Raw genomic sequence first — 16150 nt, forward strand, 5'->3', positions numbered from 1 at the left:
AATCAGGTTTAACGCACTTTCACATTAGCTTCACCTTTTAGGAACAGAAGCTACATCCATCTTTGATATACAGTCTAAGGAGCAGCAATGCTGAATACATTCAGAGGTTTAAACTTATAAGGAAATTATAGCAAAATAATCCCAACTAAGACATTTAAGAGCTAAACAAATGTGTGTGTGGATAAATTTAGACATCTAAGTCGGACAATTATATCTAAGCCATAGTCAAAATATCCATGCATCCATGCATCCATCCCCCCAGCTGTCATAGGGTGAGACGTTGGACTAGCACAGAGAGACAGACAATGGTTCACATTCGCACCTACAGCTAGATTAGTTCTAAATCTATGAGTTAAAACCAACCATCAAAGTAAAAAAAATGTTGCTGTTTGCGTTCCATTGTCTTAATACCAAGCTAGGCTAACCATGTACTGGCTTTATATTTAGTGGATGGATACAAATATGCCTCTCACTCAAAAAAAAAAAAGAATTCATCTTGTGTTACCATCATTTTTTACATGTGTGATTTACAGCATTCGCTAAAAAATCCAATAGAAGGAAACTCGAAATGTTTGCCAAATTTCCTGTAGTAACTATAGACCTAGTTCAAATATACAAAACATTTTCCTAGTATTATAAAATGCACAAACACTATTTGGTTAAACCATACAGCCATCTTATAAAGAATTGTTTTGTTTACACTGACAGTTTTCTCAAGGACCTCCATGATGGCACTAACCAAAGCAATACAATTGTGACACAGCTCGAGCTCCTCTGTGTAACATTATTAATGTCTTGTTGTCGCTCCACCCACAGGTATGACAGGAAGGAGAGGAGGAACTCCTTTTAAGGAGTGCATTTATCCCCATGTATGTGACAGAGTGTACGATGTAGCTTTATGTGTGACTCTGCACAGTGAGAGTGTCAGTCCGTGCACAGCTGGGGCATGATTTTGTACTGTAATCCATCTTTCCCTTAATCATTATCCCAGAAACAAACTGCTGTGGCCGTATTTGTGTTAAGGTTCTACAGTTGTTGTGAAGAGGAGAGAGCCCACAAATGCCAGCTGCTGAGATCTGCTTTGGCAGTGGGCCCTGCTGGATGGTGAGCAAACAGGACAATGTGATAAGTGATTTCTACTCTGTTGGGTTTGAGTGCAGTGTCCTATCTACTTCTGCATGCACTGTTAATGCACCAAAAAGCCTTACAAGGTGTGTAAACGTTCATTAAAGAATGAAATAGGATTTCCTGTAACATACAAAAACATCCTCTTTGTGATCATTTCAAAATGCTTAAAAAAACAATTCTTTGTATTTTTTTGGTGACTGAGTTACTGTGCAAGGACTAACATTATTTATGCCTAAAATAACAAACATGAACACTTGCTGTGCTTCAGGTTTCCATGTCACAAACCTTCCATGCTTTTAATACTTATCTGGAATTGCGCTCCATTGACTTTAGTATCAACTTGCTTCAACCGAGACATCAGGCTGCCTTTTGTATGTGTACTGTTCCTGTTAAGTCTCAGAATTATTCATTTGATTAAAGAAAAAAAAAAAAAGCTATGACAGACATGCGAAGGATTAGATCAGATACTTTTTTCCTGTGTTTGAAGTCAAATGTTTAGATGTATCCAAGTATAACATATTGCAGAATTGAAAGCAAAGCAGAAAAGAAATACTTTACCGAAGACATTTTGAGACACACACACATTAAATCAAATTAACGAGAGCCAAAATATATTTAGCTATACAATACATTGCTTCCATGGCTTTGGGTGTAATTTGCTATTCTGATAATGTCAAGGTCGACTGAATATGGCAGGATTTGTGTGCCGAAACATGTGAAAGCGAAGCAGGTTTTTTTTATCTGCAACTGCACAAACTGCCTTTCTGTAATGTGATCTACATCTAATAGTGAGAAACCTTTCTTCACACATTTACTGGCATTTGCAGTCACATATTCTTGTGATTTGTCCAAAAAGAAAAAAAAAGTTAGGGTTTTATATTTTATGTGATGAAATGAATGCACAATAATAGCATACCATCCAGTATAAACACAGTATTTATGGATGTGTCAGAGGTGGTGTCACAGGTATTTTATTTTTGGTCACCACAGGCCTTTCACGCGGCAGACACATGGCAGTGTTTGATGTACAAAGGTTTTCTTGTTGCATCCTTAAGAGCTATTAAAAGAAGAAAACAAATATAAACCACAAACATAAGACAGTCAGAAAATAATTCTAATTTTTTGTTGCTTGTTTTCTCTTGAGAGAGAGAGAGAGATGATAGGAATTAATGCTGACTCATAACAGTATATATAATTATGCATGCACCAATGTTTTGATTGGTACATGCATAATTATATATACTGTTACTTCAGCAGTATGCTGAGATGCCTTCAGTCCTGTGCTCCTGATTGCTTCCATGGCTTTGGGTGTGATATTTGCATGGGTTCTGTCAGTAATGCATTGCTTAATGTGCAGGTCTATTCAGGTCTCCATACTAAACTCTCATATATACACATACATACATACATAAACTCGATCATTTTGACTGTGAGCCTGTGTTAGTTTCTGCTGCAGCTTACTGATTAGGCCATGCGATGCCACAGGCAAGGGTGAGGGTGCAGACTGGAAATAGGATAGCTGATTGCCCCAATTCATGTCAGCACAGTGACACACATGAAATGACAAGGAAAACCCACGTCTCCCTCTCCTAATACACGTACACGCTGCAGTTGCTGTTCGTTTACACAAGGTGAAGGTTTGCAAAGCTTGGTTTTGAGTAATAACAGCTTTCTGTTGCGTCGCACGTGAATGAGCTGAATTTCAATATTTAAGTGGATGAAGTAAAATGGAACATTTTGCACTTGTTACACCCCCGTGCTTCACGGTCAACCCATGCTTAGGCACATGTATGCTTAAACACACAGAGACTGCCTCTAATTTCCCCTTGGGGTCGAAAGACTCTTATTAACACTGATTCTGACAGCGAGTACAATAGTATTGTTTCGCATCACAAACAAAATTGATATAATTTGCTTTCTTTCTGATGGTAAAATAAAGTAGAAAGCTTTCTCTTGTCTATCTGATGAAAAGCCAGCAGGTTATTAACATAGCATAAAAATAGGGAAGGACAACTAGCTTAGCTCTTGGAAGGAAACTAAGCTGGCATAACACAAAGGTAAAAATTTAAGTGGGTTTAAAAAGTGCTAGATGAGTCGATTACTTAACTTTGAAGACCAGCAGTTTTTTAGTGTACGATGGTTACACACCAACTAGCACAACTGCAGGTACATAGCACCAGAACGGGTGTTCAAAGGGCAGAGTGGTAATGCAAGAGAAGCAATTCTTTCTATTCACAGAACCATAAAAGGATTTAAAAGCTGCCATTTTTATTTTATATAGGACTGCAGTGCTCCTTTAAACAAAAATGTAACATTCATTTGGCAGGTTGGGTTAGGGTCGCTGTTTCCTTCTGGTTCCACATTAATCTAAGTTCAGCAGCAACTGGCTACAGCATCACATTAACATACAAACCTGAGGGGCAACAATCATTTGATCTGACCATTGGCAAGTTAGCAAGTAGCAAGAGCACATTTCCCAAGATGTTGAACTGTGGCTTTGAAATAATAGCAGTGCTTAAGGCAGCTGTGGTGCTTGCGAATGGATGCTTGTTTTCATTTTCATATCCCATCATTCAAAAGCCAAGCTGAGGCAGTGGTCAGGATGTGCTCCAGGACAGAGATGCGCCCAACTGGATATGGTCACATTACAGCTGTGACTGCGAGTCAGTTCAGTAAATAGACAAAGAAATGCACACAGCTACTGGACGCAGAAGCTCCTGCAGCCCTGCTTCCTGCTCATATTTTTGCACCATTGTGTGCACCCACTGAGCTGGAGGCAAACGGGCCAATGTAAAAATGCCTGCAGATGGGAGATGTGACATGAAGTAAGACCGGCTCTAACCGACCGTAATAGCCCTCTGACACATCTACTTACAAACATGCTCTCTTACACACAGTCATGCACACACACACATCAAATTGGAAATTAATCCTTTAGTCATGGAATAGCGGAATGACTTAAACTGAACTTGGAGATGAGGGGGGTATTTCCGCGGAAGGGTGGAAATCTGGTGTCAGTGTTACAGCTGTTACGTGAGAATTTCATCATTAATCAGACCCAAATTAATGTCGGCTGAGACAAATCTGCGATACATGCTGTACGCCTGTAAAGAAAATACTTTAACGTATATAAACTGAAATGCATTTCTTTTGCATGCATTTGTGAACACACGAAGGCTAACGAGGGTTCTTGTTTTATACTCCGAGTTACTTTCTGACCACAGAAGCAAGGAACAAGGATCAGGATCTGCAAACACTGGTTTTCCCTCAGTTCCTCCATTGTGATCTCAGTACATTCTCAAAGCAAATTATTTGTGTCGTGGGATTTGTTGCAAAATAACATTACTGTTTGATTTGATTTCTGTCACATGCAGTATATAGTATATATTCTATTGCAGTATATATTCTATTGCAGTATATATTCTATTGGACTCAATATTGACAACTTCTACTTATCCCTTCCTTGGAAAGAGGCTATTGATTGATTGCCTTCACTTGGCAAAGAGGAGGATGGTCCTGCTGCTGTTACACACTGTATTTCCACACAGGCTCAGGGGCCTGCCAACTCTGTATCCTTCCCCAGCAATAAAAGGTCATTGGAGAGGAGATGGTGTGTCCTTTTGTGCGTCACAGTTCTGCCTGGAGAAGTGTTTTTTTCTTCTTTTTTTTTGTTTCGCCTTCTTAGACGTCTCCTCTCCTCCTCTTCTTTTCTTGAAACGTGTTTTCTTCCGCTCTTGCTCTGTGGGTACGTAGAAGGCTAGTCGGTGTCTAATTAGCTTCCAAGTCAAAAACCCGTAAAGCCAATAGGCACATATGCACTGCAGAGACCGTCGCACACAAGTGAACAGGCACGCAGACATTCGCAGCTGGAGATGTGTTGCATTTTACATTTGTGTATTCTGGGCACCCGGACCAAGGCACAGTTGTTTTAATCCAACGGAGCTGGCTGCACAAGTGAGATAACGAGATGCTTACTCACACTAAGCTCCAACTCAAAAGCAGCACAATGGTATTTCAGACTGAGACAGGCACTTTGCAAACTGGTCTGTGGTATTTTTTGCACATACAACTGGCATGAAAGGGACTTTAATTTTCATTTGACTGGCTCTGTTCTTCTTATCTCTCAAATGTCTCTTTATCCCTCCCTTGCTTTATACGTCTCTTATATATTTTGGTCATATGGCCAGAAATATCTGCACCTGCCATTTTCCCTATTGACGTGCCTATTTCTAGCTTTTTGCCAATCTCCACCCTTCTCTCTTTCTCTGAACGGAATACTTTCTTGCTGTCTGATAAATACCAACAATGAGTTAAGCTTAGCTTAATACAAAAAAGCTTCATATCTAATTCATATACTGTACATTAACGGCTTCTAGCACTGACAGTCTTGCAAATTTTTGCTTTAATACTTCAATCTATGGAGCAAATGAAATAATGTAGTGACCTTCAGGATTGCTTGCACTGTATGTGTGTGCATTTTCACATCTAAAAACACCTCTTGGACATCTTTGCACAAAACACTCAAGGATAGGAGTCCAGGCACATTATGAGGCTGGAGGTGAAAGCAACTGAGAGACACAGAGAAGGAATTTCAGGGATCAAGTGAGGGTCAAGGACAAAGGTTGGCATGCCCAAAAGGTACTGTGTTCCTGTACTTTCACAGTAAACAGTCAATAGTCTTCAAGTTGAATCAGTATTAGCTCCATAACTTTGACACCTGAATGAAGAATCTTGGGCTTGAATCTTCGGAGACACCTGGGTCAATTTTGAAACTCCAGAATTTCTGTATTCCAACACTTGACATCTAGCAAACACTATAGTCTACCATCAATAATATATCACATACACTAATTTTGCCTGACAGAATCATGTCCATTTTTAATTCAGTCAGCCCAGTGAATACAGTCATTCAATTGTGGATTTGACTTCAGTTAATTTCTTTTTAAAAGAAACCTCCATATGATTTCACAAAGTCATGAATCGTGAATCAAGCACGAGCCATGAACCCCTTTCCGTCTTTACTTCTTACAAATAGTAAAGATAATCAGTCACTTTAGGAAGCTCTCTTTATACATAATCATCTTACTGACTTCTTGTTAATTAACCAAATTAGACTTTCGTTTGCCCTGTCTCAGCTTTTTTCGTCTTCTTTTTTACAAACTATTTCCATGTTTCCTCCCTTGCTTTTGTCCGTTTGATATCCTTCTGTCTGCTTCTTCCTCATGTCACTTAAATATTGATAGGTTCCTCAAGCAACAGAAAGAAACTTTAGACCTGTAACAGTGCACAGCGCTGTTGTCCTTCGGTTCTCTCCAGTCACTTTACCTCATCACATGCCATCTTTTCCTGTGTGGAAGTGGAGTTCTACGCTATAGAGTAACAGCACAACTGTAATAAAAACCCTCGAGAGAAGTGCTGTTTGTCCATCCTTCTCATGACTTGAACTTCACACCTCTCTGGCTGTTGGCACTTTAACTTGTAATCCCACAGGGCTGCCACTGTGAGTTTAAAGTTTAGAAGGCGAGTCTGTGTTAAATGCTGGCTCTGGATCAGATCTGGTTCCCGTTTTCAAGCGTACAGAATAACCCACCCCTTCCAAGGAAATGAGAAACCTGGCTGAATCACAACATTATATTATTTTTAATAAATACTTTTAAATTCCTGCTGGGATTTTTTTTAAACAGATGAATCGAAGCAAATTGACACTTAAAAAGTTGAGCAGCCTGGTAATAGTCAAATATTCACGTGAGCTTTTTAAATTTACTTCTCAAAAGGAATTATTAATAGAACAATTTATAATAGACACTCTCGATGCCTACAAGCAGTTCTGTCCTCCAGCTGTATTACATAAAACATAATGAATTCAGCTTCAGAGAGAGCGACAGTGTGCGAGAGAACAGAAAAATACGAAGAGGAGAGAAAAACAGATAAACAGCAGGTTATGCCTGCTGGTACCTAGCCACCTATCACATGATGATGACCTGGAATCCGTACATTTAGTGCCTAAATAATTTACACAAATACATGTTAAGGGCAAAACAGTCCCAAAAATACAGTACTAAAGCACCCCCTAGTGACAGGTTTTGAAATTAAAACCTTAAGTCAATCCATTTTTAGCTGTACTTCCTTTTCTTAAGCTTCTTTGCTGTTCAGCCCATTATCAATGTAGACTAAAAACAGTGCACATGTCAAAGTAGAACATTCGCTCTGTAAACAACAACTCTGGTTTCAAAGTAAGTAAACAGTTTAAAAAATAGATAACACAAATAACATATTACATCAAGCAAATACACTGTCCATATGAAATAAATATTATGCATTATGTGGTTTATTCTATTAAATATGTTTCCAGATGATTAGCATTAAGTGTCTGCACCTTGATACTGCCTCTGCTTTTTCTGCAACTATATATCTAGCATATTTCAGATATAGGTCAAAGATAGCAAATCAAGTAAAATTCTTTTTTTAACACTTCTGTCAAGAGCTTTGAGGTTCCGTCTGATTGTTGAATGCTCCCGCATGAATCTGATGTTGCTCAACCATGCTCAAGATGCTGTCTGATAGTCCTTTAATGTCACTGTGTGTGCTGGGATGTGCAGCCAAAGCTTTCAGAAGTTCAGTCAGGCCTTCCTTCTCCAGCATGCTGCTGTAGTGTGAAGCTGGATGGATTGAGGAGAGGAGAAGCGATAAAAAGATGAAAGTGGGAGAGAGCTCAAGACTATTAATAAACCAAACAGCCTATAAAATATGATCATATTTTAGCATGAATAAAACAATTGTTTCAGATCAACCCATCACGCCGATAGTGTAACCGTCCTTGGATCCCTACAGCTGTGTTTGTGTGTGTGTCTTACTGTTTTGAGTGCAGACCAGATGTATGGCCCAGACTGCCCACAGCTGCACGCCTGCGGGCTGACAAGTTTGAAGCAGAGGGCAAAAAGGATGGAACGACCTGAAACATGGACATCAAATAACCCAGTTTTTGTTTGTCCCCGATGCAATCCAGCTGAGTATGTGAGCTATGGTGATGCAGAAATGATTCTCAATCATATTTAGGACGTTTTCTTGTGATGTCTGAGCTTTCTGTAGCAATTATGGTAGAATTCTGGGTATAACTCAGCAGAAAAAAAAGAAACAAACAACAACAACAAAACCAAACTGGCAAGTGCCAGTGATGCCCCTCAGGCTCCTGGCAGTCGAATCTTTAGCTGCCATAAATCTAGTGGAAAGACAAGTTTTATAACACATAATTACCAGGTCATCTTTTAAGACTTCAGCTATCAAATTGTGCCTGTCTGGAAAATCCATACAGCTACAGCAGAAGGGTTATTATCACTAAGAAAATGTAATGAATGCCAAATGGGGAAAAGTCATTTTATCTAAAACGCTGAAACAGTGGTGTTGGTATAGCTGCACCATTGAGAAAACAATGAATGAATTATATTAAAGTTGCAAAATCCAAAAGTATCAGAGATTGTCAGTAGATGCAGCTATGCTGTCATATGAGAAGCCTATACGATATCCTTCCTGAGTAAATATACCTATAGGCATGGTTTAAAAGATCCTACATGACCTCCTTCTCAAGCTACTGTGTTCACTAAACTTGACCTCTGACCTTGAAGTCTTACCTTAATCATGAGGTCAAGGCTGCTGATATTCAAAGCTATCAGAGTTATCATCAAGTTGGTTGTCATCACTGCTGCCCACCTGGTTAACCCAGTTAATGTCCCAAGTGTTTCAGGCTGAGAGGTAAAAACTGTTAAAAGGAACTGTCCATGGTGTTTAAGATCAGGCTTGTATTCCACTGATTAAACTGGGAAAAAACTGTGCAAATGTTGAGTGATCTAAAGAGAATGTAACATGTGTAACCTAATTAATGGGAAAGTGTTTAAATAAAGTGTTGTTCAGCATGTAGCTCATGTCTGATGTCAAACTCAGACTAATTTTATTCTCTTTACAGATTTCTGTTCTGTCTTTGCTATTCTCTCACCTGTAAGACACCATCTCCCTCTCAAGATGGGTCCACGTCATGATGGAATCATGCTGCCGAGACAGAAAGGCATATTCAAAAAATGTGGTAGATCTTACGTGAAAAGCAGCATTCAAAACACACACACACCAGCTGCTTCAGTACGGTGCTGCGCAACTCATTTTCCAGGGTCCAGGCATCTGGTCTGGAAGCAAGGTGTGCCAGTATCCCCCCTGCAAAGTAGCGAACCCCCACATCCACCTGAGAGTCCTGCAAGAGACTGAGAATGTGCTCCAAAAGGTCCTCCTCCATCAGATCAGCCTGCAACTCCTCCACCTCAGCAATGTTGTTCTGCAATTCAGGGAGACCAATTATAGCAGTGACTGCAAAAACATAATATAAAAGGCAAGCATAACACAGGAACTGTTTTGTGTATGATTACAGCTGCCTACAGATGACTTCATTTAAAAGTATATACACTACCCACCAGAAGGCCAAGAACTTTCTGCTGAATAGAAGGTTCAGCGTAGTAGGACTGCAAAGCAAAAGGGAACAGCATGAGAGGAAACATACACTCTTATGTGAACGTCTCTCTTTGTGAGGGTTCATTTTTAATCAGTGTGTCTATTGTTATATTTTCTGGTCTCCTTTACCTCCAGAACCTCCTCGTACAGCTCCAAGCCCCGGCACTCAATGAAATTGCGCGCTGCTACTGGCATTTCATCCGTCAGGTTCCACAGAGCACTCAGGGCAAACTTCAGAGTGGAGTCGACAACTCCAACCATGGCTTTCTGCTGCACAATAGCCAGCAGCTGCTGTTAACAGAGACAACAAGAAGAGGAAATATGAGATCGTGGAAAAGCACAGAGGGGGAGAGAAAATGGGAGATTACTTTTTTTTGTAGAATAAATAAATATATAGGAGAAATATTGTACACATAGCATACTAATGTGTAGCTTTAGACATAGAGCAAAAGAGGATGACTAAGTGTGGAGAGCAAGACGAAGTGACTGAGAAGCAGAGAAAGAGCAAATTGAGGCGTAGGCGTGCATTAAGCGATGGAATGACAAGGGCATCGAGTAGAGACGTGTATGCATTAAGTAACTGTAAATGGACAGGTGAGAAAGACGGTGAGGGAAAGAAAAACACAGGGAGAGAATTAGAAATAAACCCGTGCTAAGCCGGTACCCTGAGAGCCTTAATGTACCTTCATTATAAAGATATCCTTGCTGAATTGTGCCATCTCCTCTGTGGACAACTGCACATAAAAACAAATGGATGAGTGCTTCTTTTAAGGGTTTTTTATCCATTCTTCTAAATGTCAGTCTAAAACAAGAGGGTACTTTTATCCCACAGGAAAATTGTCCACATTTAACTGGACTAAATGAAAGCATAAAGCCGCTCGCTGAAATAAGTGTCAAAGGGTTAGCTCTCAACAGGTAGGATTAAAAGGTGCCACCACTATTTTCCAGCAGCAGACTAATGCACAGCGAGCGAGAAAAGTCTTGACCTTGGCCACCAGAATGGAGATGACAGCCACAGCCATCCTCTGCAGGGTCGGATCCTCGTGGCTGCTCAGCCAGTTAATCACCAGCATTGCCGCTAAATACCTGAAGCATGATAACAGCGTGGATATAAGGAACACAGTATTACAAAAATACACCAGTGATGCACAGCAAAACCTTGTGAAAAGTTCACTGCTTTGGTTTAACATCTGGAAGAACTATTTCTTTTGGCAGTTGCAGTTCAGAAAAAAAAAAAAAAACACAACTCAGCTGGATTCCAATCTGATGGAAAAACACTACAGTGCCACTCTATGCGTGCACTGATTATTTTGGCTACTGCCAGACCAATGGACTCAAAGATCATATTACGACTGACGGAAAGTAAACTAACTTGTCAAAAGGAACCTCCTGGAGGATGTAGTCACTGCAGAGGGCCAGCAGACAGTTCTTTTGCACCTGGAGAGACGGTAACACTTCATGAATTGAAGTATGGGGTATTATAGAGCAACTACAACTACAGTCAGGATTAGGTCTTAATTCTGTCAGGAATTAAGTTGGATTCTGGTGAATAGCAACTCAGCTAGAACAAAACCATTGAGTGCCACCTTTTGCTGGTATACAACTACATGATATTATGATTCTAAAATCTGATGGTGGCTTTCACAAAGGATGGGGCATGCACTGAAATCCATCCATTACCTGAAATAATGGTTTTTCAGTGCATCCATTATCTTCAATAGCTTGCACCACGCAACAGCACTTTGCTGCTGCGCAAAGCAAATGCACAGCTAAGGAGCATTTGCGGGTTCAGCATCTTTCAACTTTGACCCATGCTTGCTGGGAAGCACACACTGCTAGTGGAAAGGAGGCTATGACCTGGCAGCAGGTAGGGAAGGCAAAATGAGGAAAAGTTGATATCATAAGTCTGAAATTTTGGCGTGCACACACATACACACACTCTCACCAGAAGATTAATACAAAAACCTTTTGTGGAAACCAAGTTTTTAAACTCCTAAAACACCTAATATTAGTAGTGAACCCAAAGGCAAGTAGAGCACATACCACATGCTTAGTGAAAGCCTTCGAGGCACTGAGCATACTCCTGACCTGCTGGTGGTTGGGGAAATTCTTCATGGTGTTTAACAGTTGGGTGACAGTAGAGCTGAGCAAGCTGATGGGCATGGCCTGTGCCAAGTCCTGAGTGGTCAGGTTGAACACACACGCTGTGGCGACCAGGTGGATGTGCAAGGAGGTGGGGTGCCTCTGCATACCACTCACCACCAGCTATAGGACAACAAAATATCCATTATATTAGTGGTGCCCAACATTTTTTATCTGAAATATAGTCAGAGCACTGTCACTGTCTTTTATAAAAATAAATAAATAAAAAAAGGCACCAATCTATGTTCATTTGCACTTATTTTAAACTGAACAATAAACTAAATCAGCTAATTGTTTTAACCATCATCACTATAAGTTCACAATGTCAACCATTCACTACTATGAGGTCGACTCATTGTAACAACTATTCATTTCACTTGACACTTAGTGACCAATAACTTTACGTTTGTCCTTTTAGCTACCAATTTCATTTATACTGATAGCTAAAAATATTAACTATTAATCCATACGTTTACATTGCAATTTAAACTTTCAATTCATAATCTTAACTTACAGTTTACCTGTTACTTTTTTCAAAACTATTTATTAATTTTTATTCATAACTTTAGCTAGCTCTAAAATTATAAATAAATAGCTAATAAGACTAGCTAACACAAGTGGCTAATCGTAGCTAGCTACACACTATGCTACGAATATAACTGCTAGCCATATTTAAATACTTCATAACTTTGCATCAAGAATTTCATGTAGCTAATTTATTTTACTCAACCACGTTAGGCTATAGTTTAACTAACACTTCACCAAAATATTATACAGATATTTACTAAAACTTTTAGCTAGCTCCTACATTTCAACTCTTTATCGCTTTGGTTTAGCAAAAAAATTAAAATAGCTTACATACAATTAGCTAATTTTTATATTAATGATATAATTTTGTACCAAATTCTTTGATTCAGGTTTTTTTTTAGGTCAGTGTTAGCAGTTGTGCTAATTTTGCTATACTTGCAGAAGTACTCTCTGTGGTACTGTACCTCATTTGGGAATCATTTTGTAGATCATTATTACACAAGTATGTGTTTTTGAAAAAGTAATGAAAGCAATATCCAATCTGCATGTTCTTTTGTTCAATTCTCAGCTCTATTCAACCAATTCATCTGTACAGTTGGACTGTACTATTTAACATCAAGGCTGTAATTTAAACTGCCTCACCACCTCTTCTCTTCAATATCCACAATTCACAGGACATTAAAGCTGTAAATTAGGAAAGTGGTTTAAAACACCAAAGAACCAAAGATTTTTGAGAAAAAAAAGATTATTCATATTACTTTTTTCTTTATTTCAATAAATCATGTACTTTGAGATATGGTGTGAATGTTTGCATTGGTCTCTGCATATGCTGTTTCTCTTGGCAAGGTCTTAGTTAAAAAAAAAGGAAATGCTAGTTTCAGTGACAGTACTGTTTTTAAAAAAGAAATTAATGAACAAGGGAAAAGATCTCATACAATGGAGAACAAAGGGAGATACTACAGTAAAATCTTACTTATGGTAAGTTTTTGCTTCTCCTAAACTGAACAAAATAGCCAACTGATTTTCTGTTACCACCCAATCAAACAAATCATTGCACAGGTTAACTAAAGACATGTCGGGAAGCAATGCAGACCACAACACCTTCAGCACGTCTGGCTGTGGTTTGTCAGTGTCAGTGGTTAGACTGTAGAGATGGACAAGGGCCTCTCGTATGAAACACTCGCGGTCTCTGTACCTTCTGAGTGCCTCACACACCTGGTTCTCATCAGCCTCTCCTGTTACCTGGACACACATTCAGCAGCATTACAGAAAGAGGAAATGCAGTGGGAAAATTCAGAAAGAGTACAAACAGAGCCTCAAGTCAAAAATAAATGAGAAGCTTGTGCAGTAATCAGGCTTGTATTTCTACCATTGCATTCCCTGGGTAGTAAAAGATTCTTACTTTTAGGCTTTTCTGTGTAGAAAAGAAGTCACAGGAGCTAACCCCAGTGGCTAGCAGGCCCAAAAAGACCAGTCCACTTCTGGATTCCACAAAGCTTCTGATTGCAGCTTCACTGATTCTCTTCCGACCAGAGATATCTAAAGAAACTAGTGATGGGAGGACCTGGGGACTCCCCTCCAGAAGCTGCCGCACTGTCTCATCTCCATCTCTTCCATCGCTGTCATCTACAGAGAAGTGGTCCTCTGAAAAGTCCAGATGCTTGAGAGCATGAAGCTGGCTAAAGACAAAGAGCAGCTGGGCAGGGGACATATCCAGGTGCCGAAGCCTGTGGGCAATAAGGGATCTCAGGGTGTTTTTGCAGTCAAGAAGTGCAGTGAGCTTAGAGATAGCACTGCAAGAAATATCCAGCGTCTCCAGGTGAGGGAGATTGCAGATATCCTCAAGGGCAGCATCATTTAGGTCTGTGTTGGCAAGGTTTAGCATTCTAAGGCCCCGCAAGGAGCTGAAGCCAACATGGATCCCACCATTTGCCTCTAAAGACTCCCAGTCCAGACGTAAACCATTGAGGGACAACCTCTGCAGGCTGGATCTGCATTCTGGGTTGGAGGCCAAGCCTGAGACAATGTCAGCCCCAGTAAGACCACCAGAGACCCAGGAGGCATCTAGTTCCAGGAGCCGGTGAGGGCAAAGAGCCAGGCGGAAAGCTTCTGCAGACAGTGGACAGCTCTGAATGGAGGCTCGGCGCAGACGGAGTTCTTTGCAGTTTCGGAAAATCCCAACAGTTGTGTCATTCAGTATCTCTTATGGGAAGAAACAAACATAGGGATATTGTAGGAAAAAGAAGCATTGGTTAAGCCATATTTATGTTTGTGGAATATACCTTTCCTACTCTTGCAATATGACAAACTGAAACCTCTGTTTACTGCGAACTAATAAATCACTTCACCTTCAATGCTTTGGAATAATTTTTCTTTCCTTCAGTTTGCCAAACAACTGCGACCACTCAGTAGCGGTAGAAAATTGATGTTTGCAGAGCCGTTTTATTTTCTGACCTACCTTTAGCTGCCATGAGATTCAGAAGCTGGTCAGCAGTCTCCTGCGGGAAGACCGGGGCCCAGATGAGGCTCATGGAGCCGTCTGCTCGCATGCTGCACAGAGAGCTCAAGCTCTGGCACACCTGAGCCAAGCAGAGGTCACAAAGCATCGGGGGGCCCTCTGCATCCTGCAACAACATCACCATGTATCACAATAATCACACACGCCACAGAAGAAGTATATGCTCATATACTCACTTCAAAGAAATCTCACTGACTCAAATTAGAGGAAAAACTTTACATAATATTCCATGTGATCTGGCCAAAATACAACAGTGCAAGTTTTATTATATGTCATAATTCATAATTCTGTGACGTAAATGTCATATTAAGAGGTTTCAGTTTATTCTAATTGCATTTAAGCCTACATAGACCCTCCAGTTGTCTGTGTGGTCTTCCTCAGGCCTCAGCGGATCTACAGAGACACGGATCTCTAACCTTAGTCTAATTTTATCCGCCACAGATGAGTCTCCGCTCAGGAGCAAAGCCTGTTTAAATCGCCTCGACCCCACCGCTTTCTGGAGGGCAAAGTGGACAATAACAACTGTTGCTTCCACGGCTCTACACAACAGCCGAGTGCTTGTCACAGAGTCGATGTGCACGAAAATAAAACCCTGGCGACATTACATGGAAGGGAATGGGGTCAAACTCACCATGCTTGAAAGTGAGAAGTCCGCAGGAAAAATGAAAAAAGTAACAGCAACACTTCGTTCACCTGCTTTTTAAAACATGTTACTCTGATTATTTATTCATTTCCTTCCCTTTAAACGAATGACAGCTAATCAAACGCTCCTCTGTTTAGATTAAAGTCGCTACAGTTTTTCGCCAGACGTCAAACCACAAGTGTCAACTGTCAATGTCCAGCTTGTGATTGGTCAAGCCGCATGACGTCACCGAGGGCTTGGCGCAGTGTCTGTGATTGTAGGGGATTAAACGCTGTATCAATTACAAGCTTAGAGAAGTGTCTTTGGAGGTATTGCATAGATTCTAAATAGTGAGACTTGGATGGTGACTTTAAGTGTTACGATTACTGTGGACTGGGTCTTAAAAAATAAAATATATATATATTTTTCCCTCTCCCTTTGATTTGATCGCATATGTATTCTCCAACTTTCCACTAGACCAGTATTTCCCCCTACCTTCTTTAGGTCTTGGGGCAACCCAAAGTGCCTCTCATTTTTCTTGTTGAATAGGAATATGAACATGTAAATAATATAAAATAGCTATCTATTACTTTTTGGACTGAATACAGCCTTCCACATTTACATAGCCACAAAGCATATGCTTACACACAAACACATAAACCAGGTACTTAGTCTGATAAAAAAAAAAAATGGATATTTTTGTGGAGTCTGTCAGTTCT

General features: G+C 40.1%; 1 protein-coding gene across 1 annotated transcript; it reads right to left on the reverse strand.

Annotated features, from left to right (window-relative positions):
* Positions 1-7023: 7023 nt before the first annotated feature.
* LOC146498142 (protein zyg-11 homolog) lies at positions 7024-15691 on the reverse strand. The gene is made up of 14 exons (XM_085141675.1): positions 15441-15691; positions 14750-14915; positions 13694-14493; positions 13393-13533; positions 11710-11886; positions 10994-11058; positions 10608-10707; positions 10305-10355; positions 9751-9912; positions 9585-9632; positions 9248-9448; positions 9119-9171; positions 7983-8080; positions 7024-7787 (listed from the first exon to the last, which is right to left on the reverse strand). Exons 1-14 carry the CDS (start codon positions 15441-15443, stop codon positions 7606-7608), a joined length of 2247 nt encoding a protein of 748 aa, XP_084997801.1. The 5' UTR covers positions 15444-15691; the 3' UTR covers positions 7024-7605.
* Positions 15692-16150: the final 459 nt, after the last annotated feature.

The sequence above is a fragment of the Neolamprologus multifasciatus genome, chromosome 18 (genome assembly GCF_963576455.1).
Source record: "Neolamprologus multifasciatus chromosome 18, fNeoMul1.2, whole genome shotgun sequence".
Taxonomy (NCBI): domain Eukaryota; kingdom Metazoa; phylum Chordata; class Actinopteri; order Cichliformes; family Cichlidae; genus Neolamprologus; species Neolamprologus multifasciatus.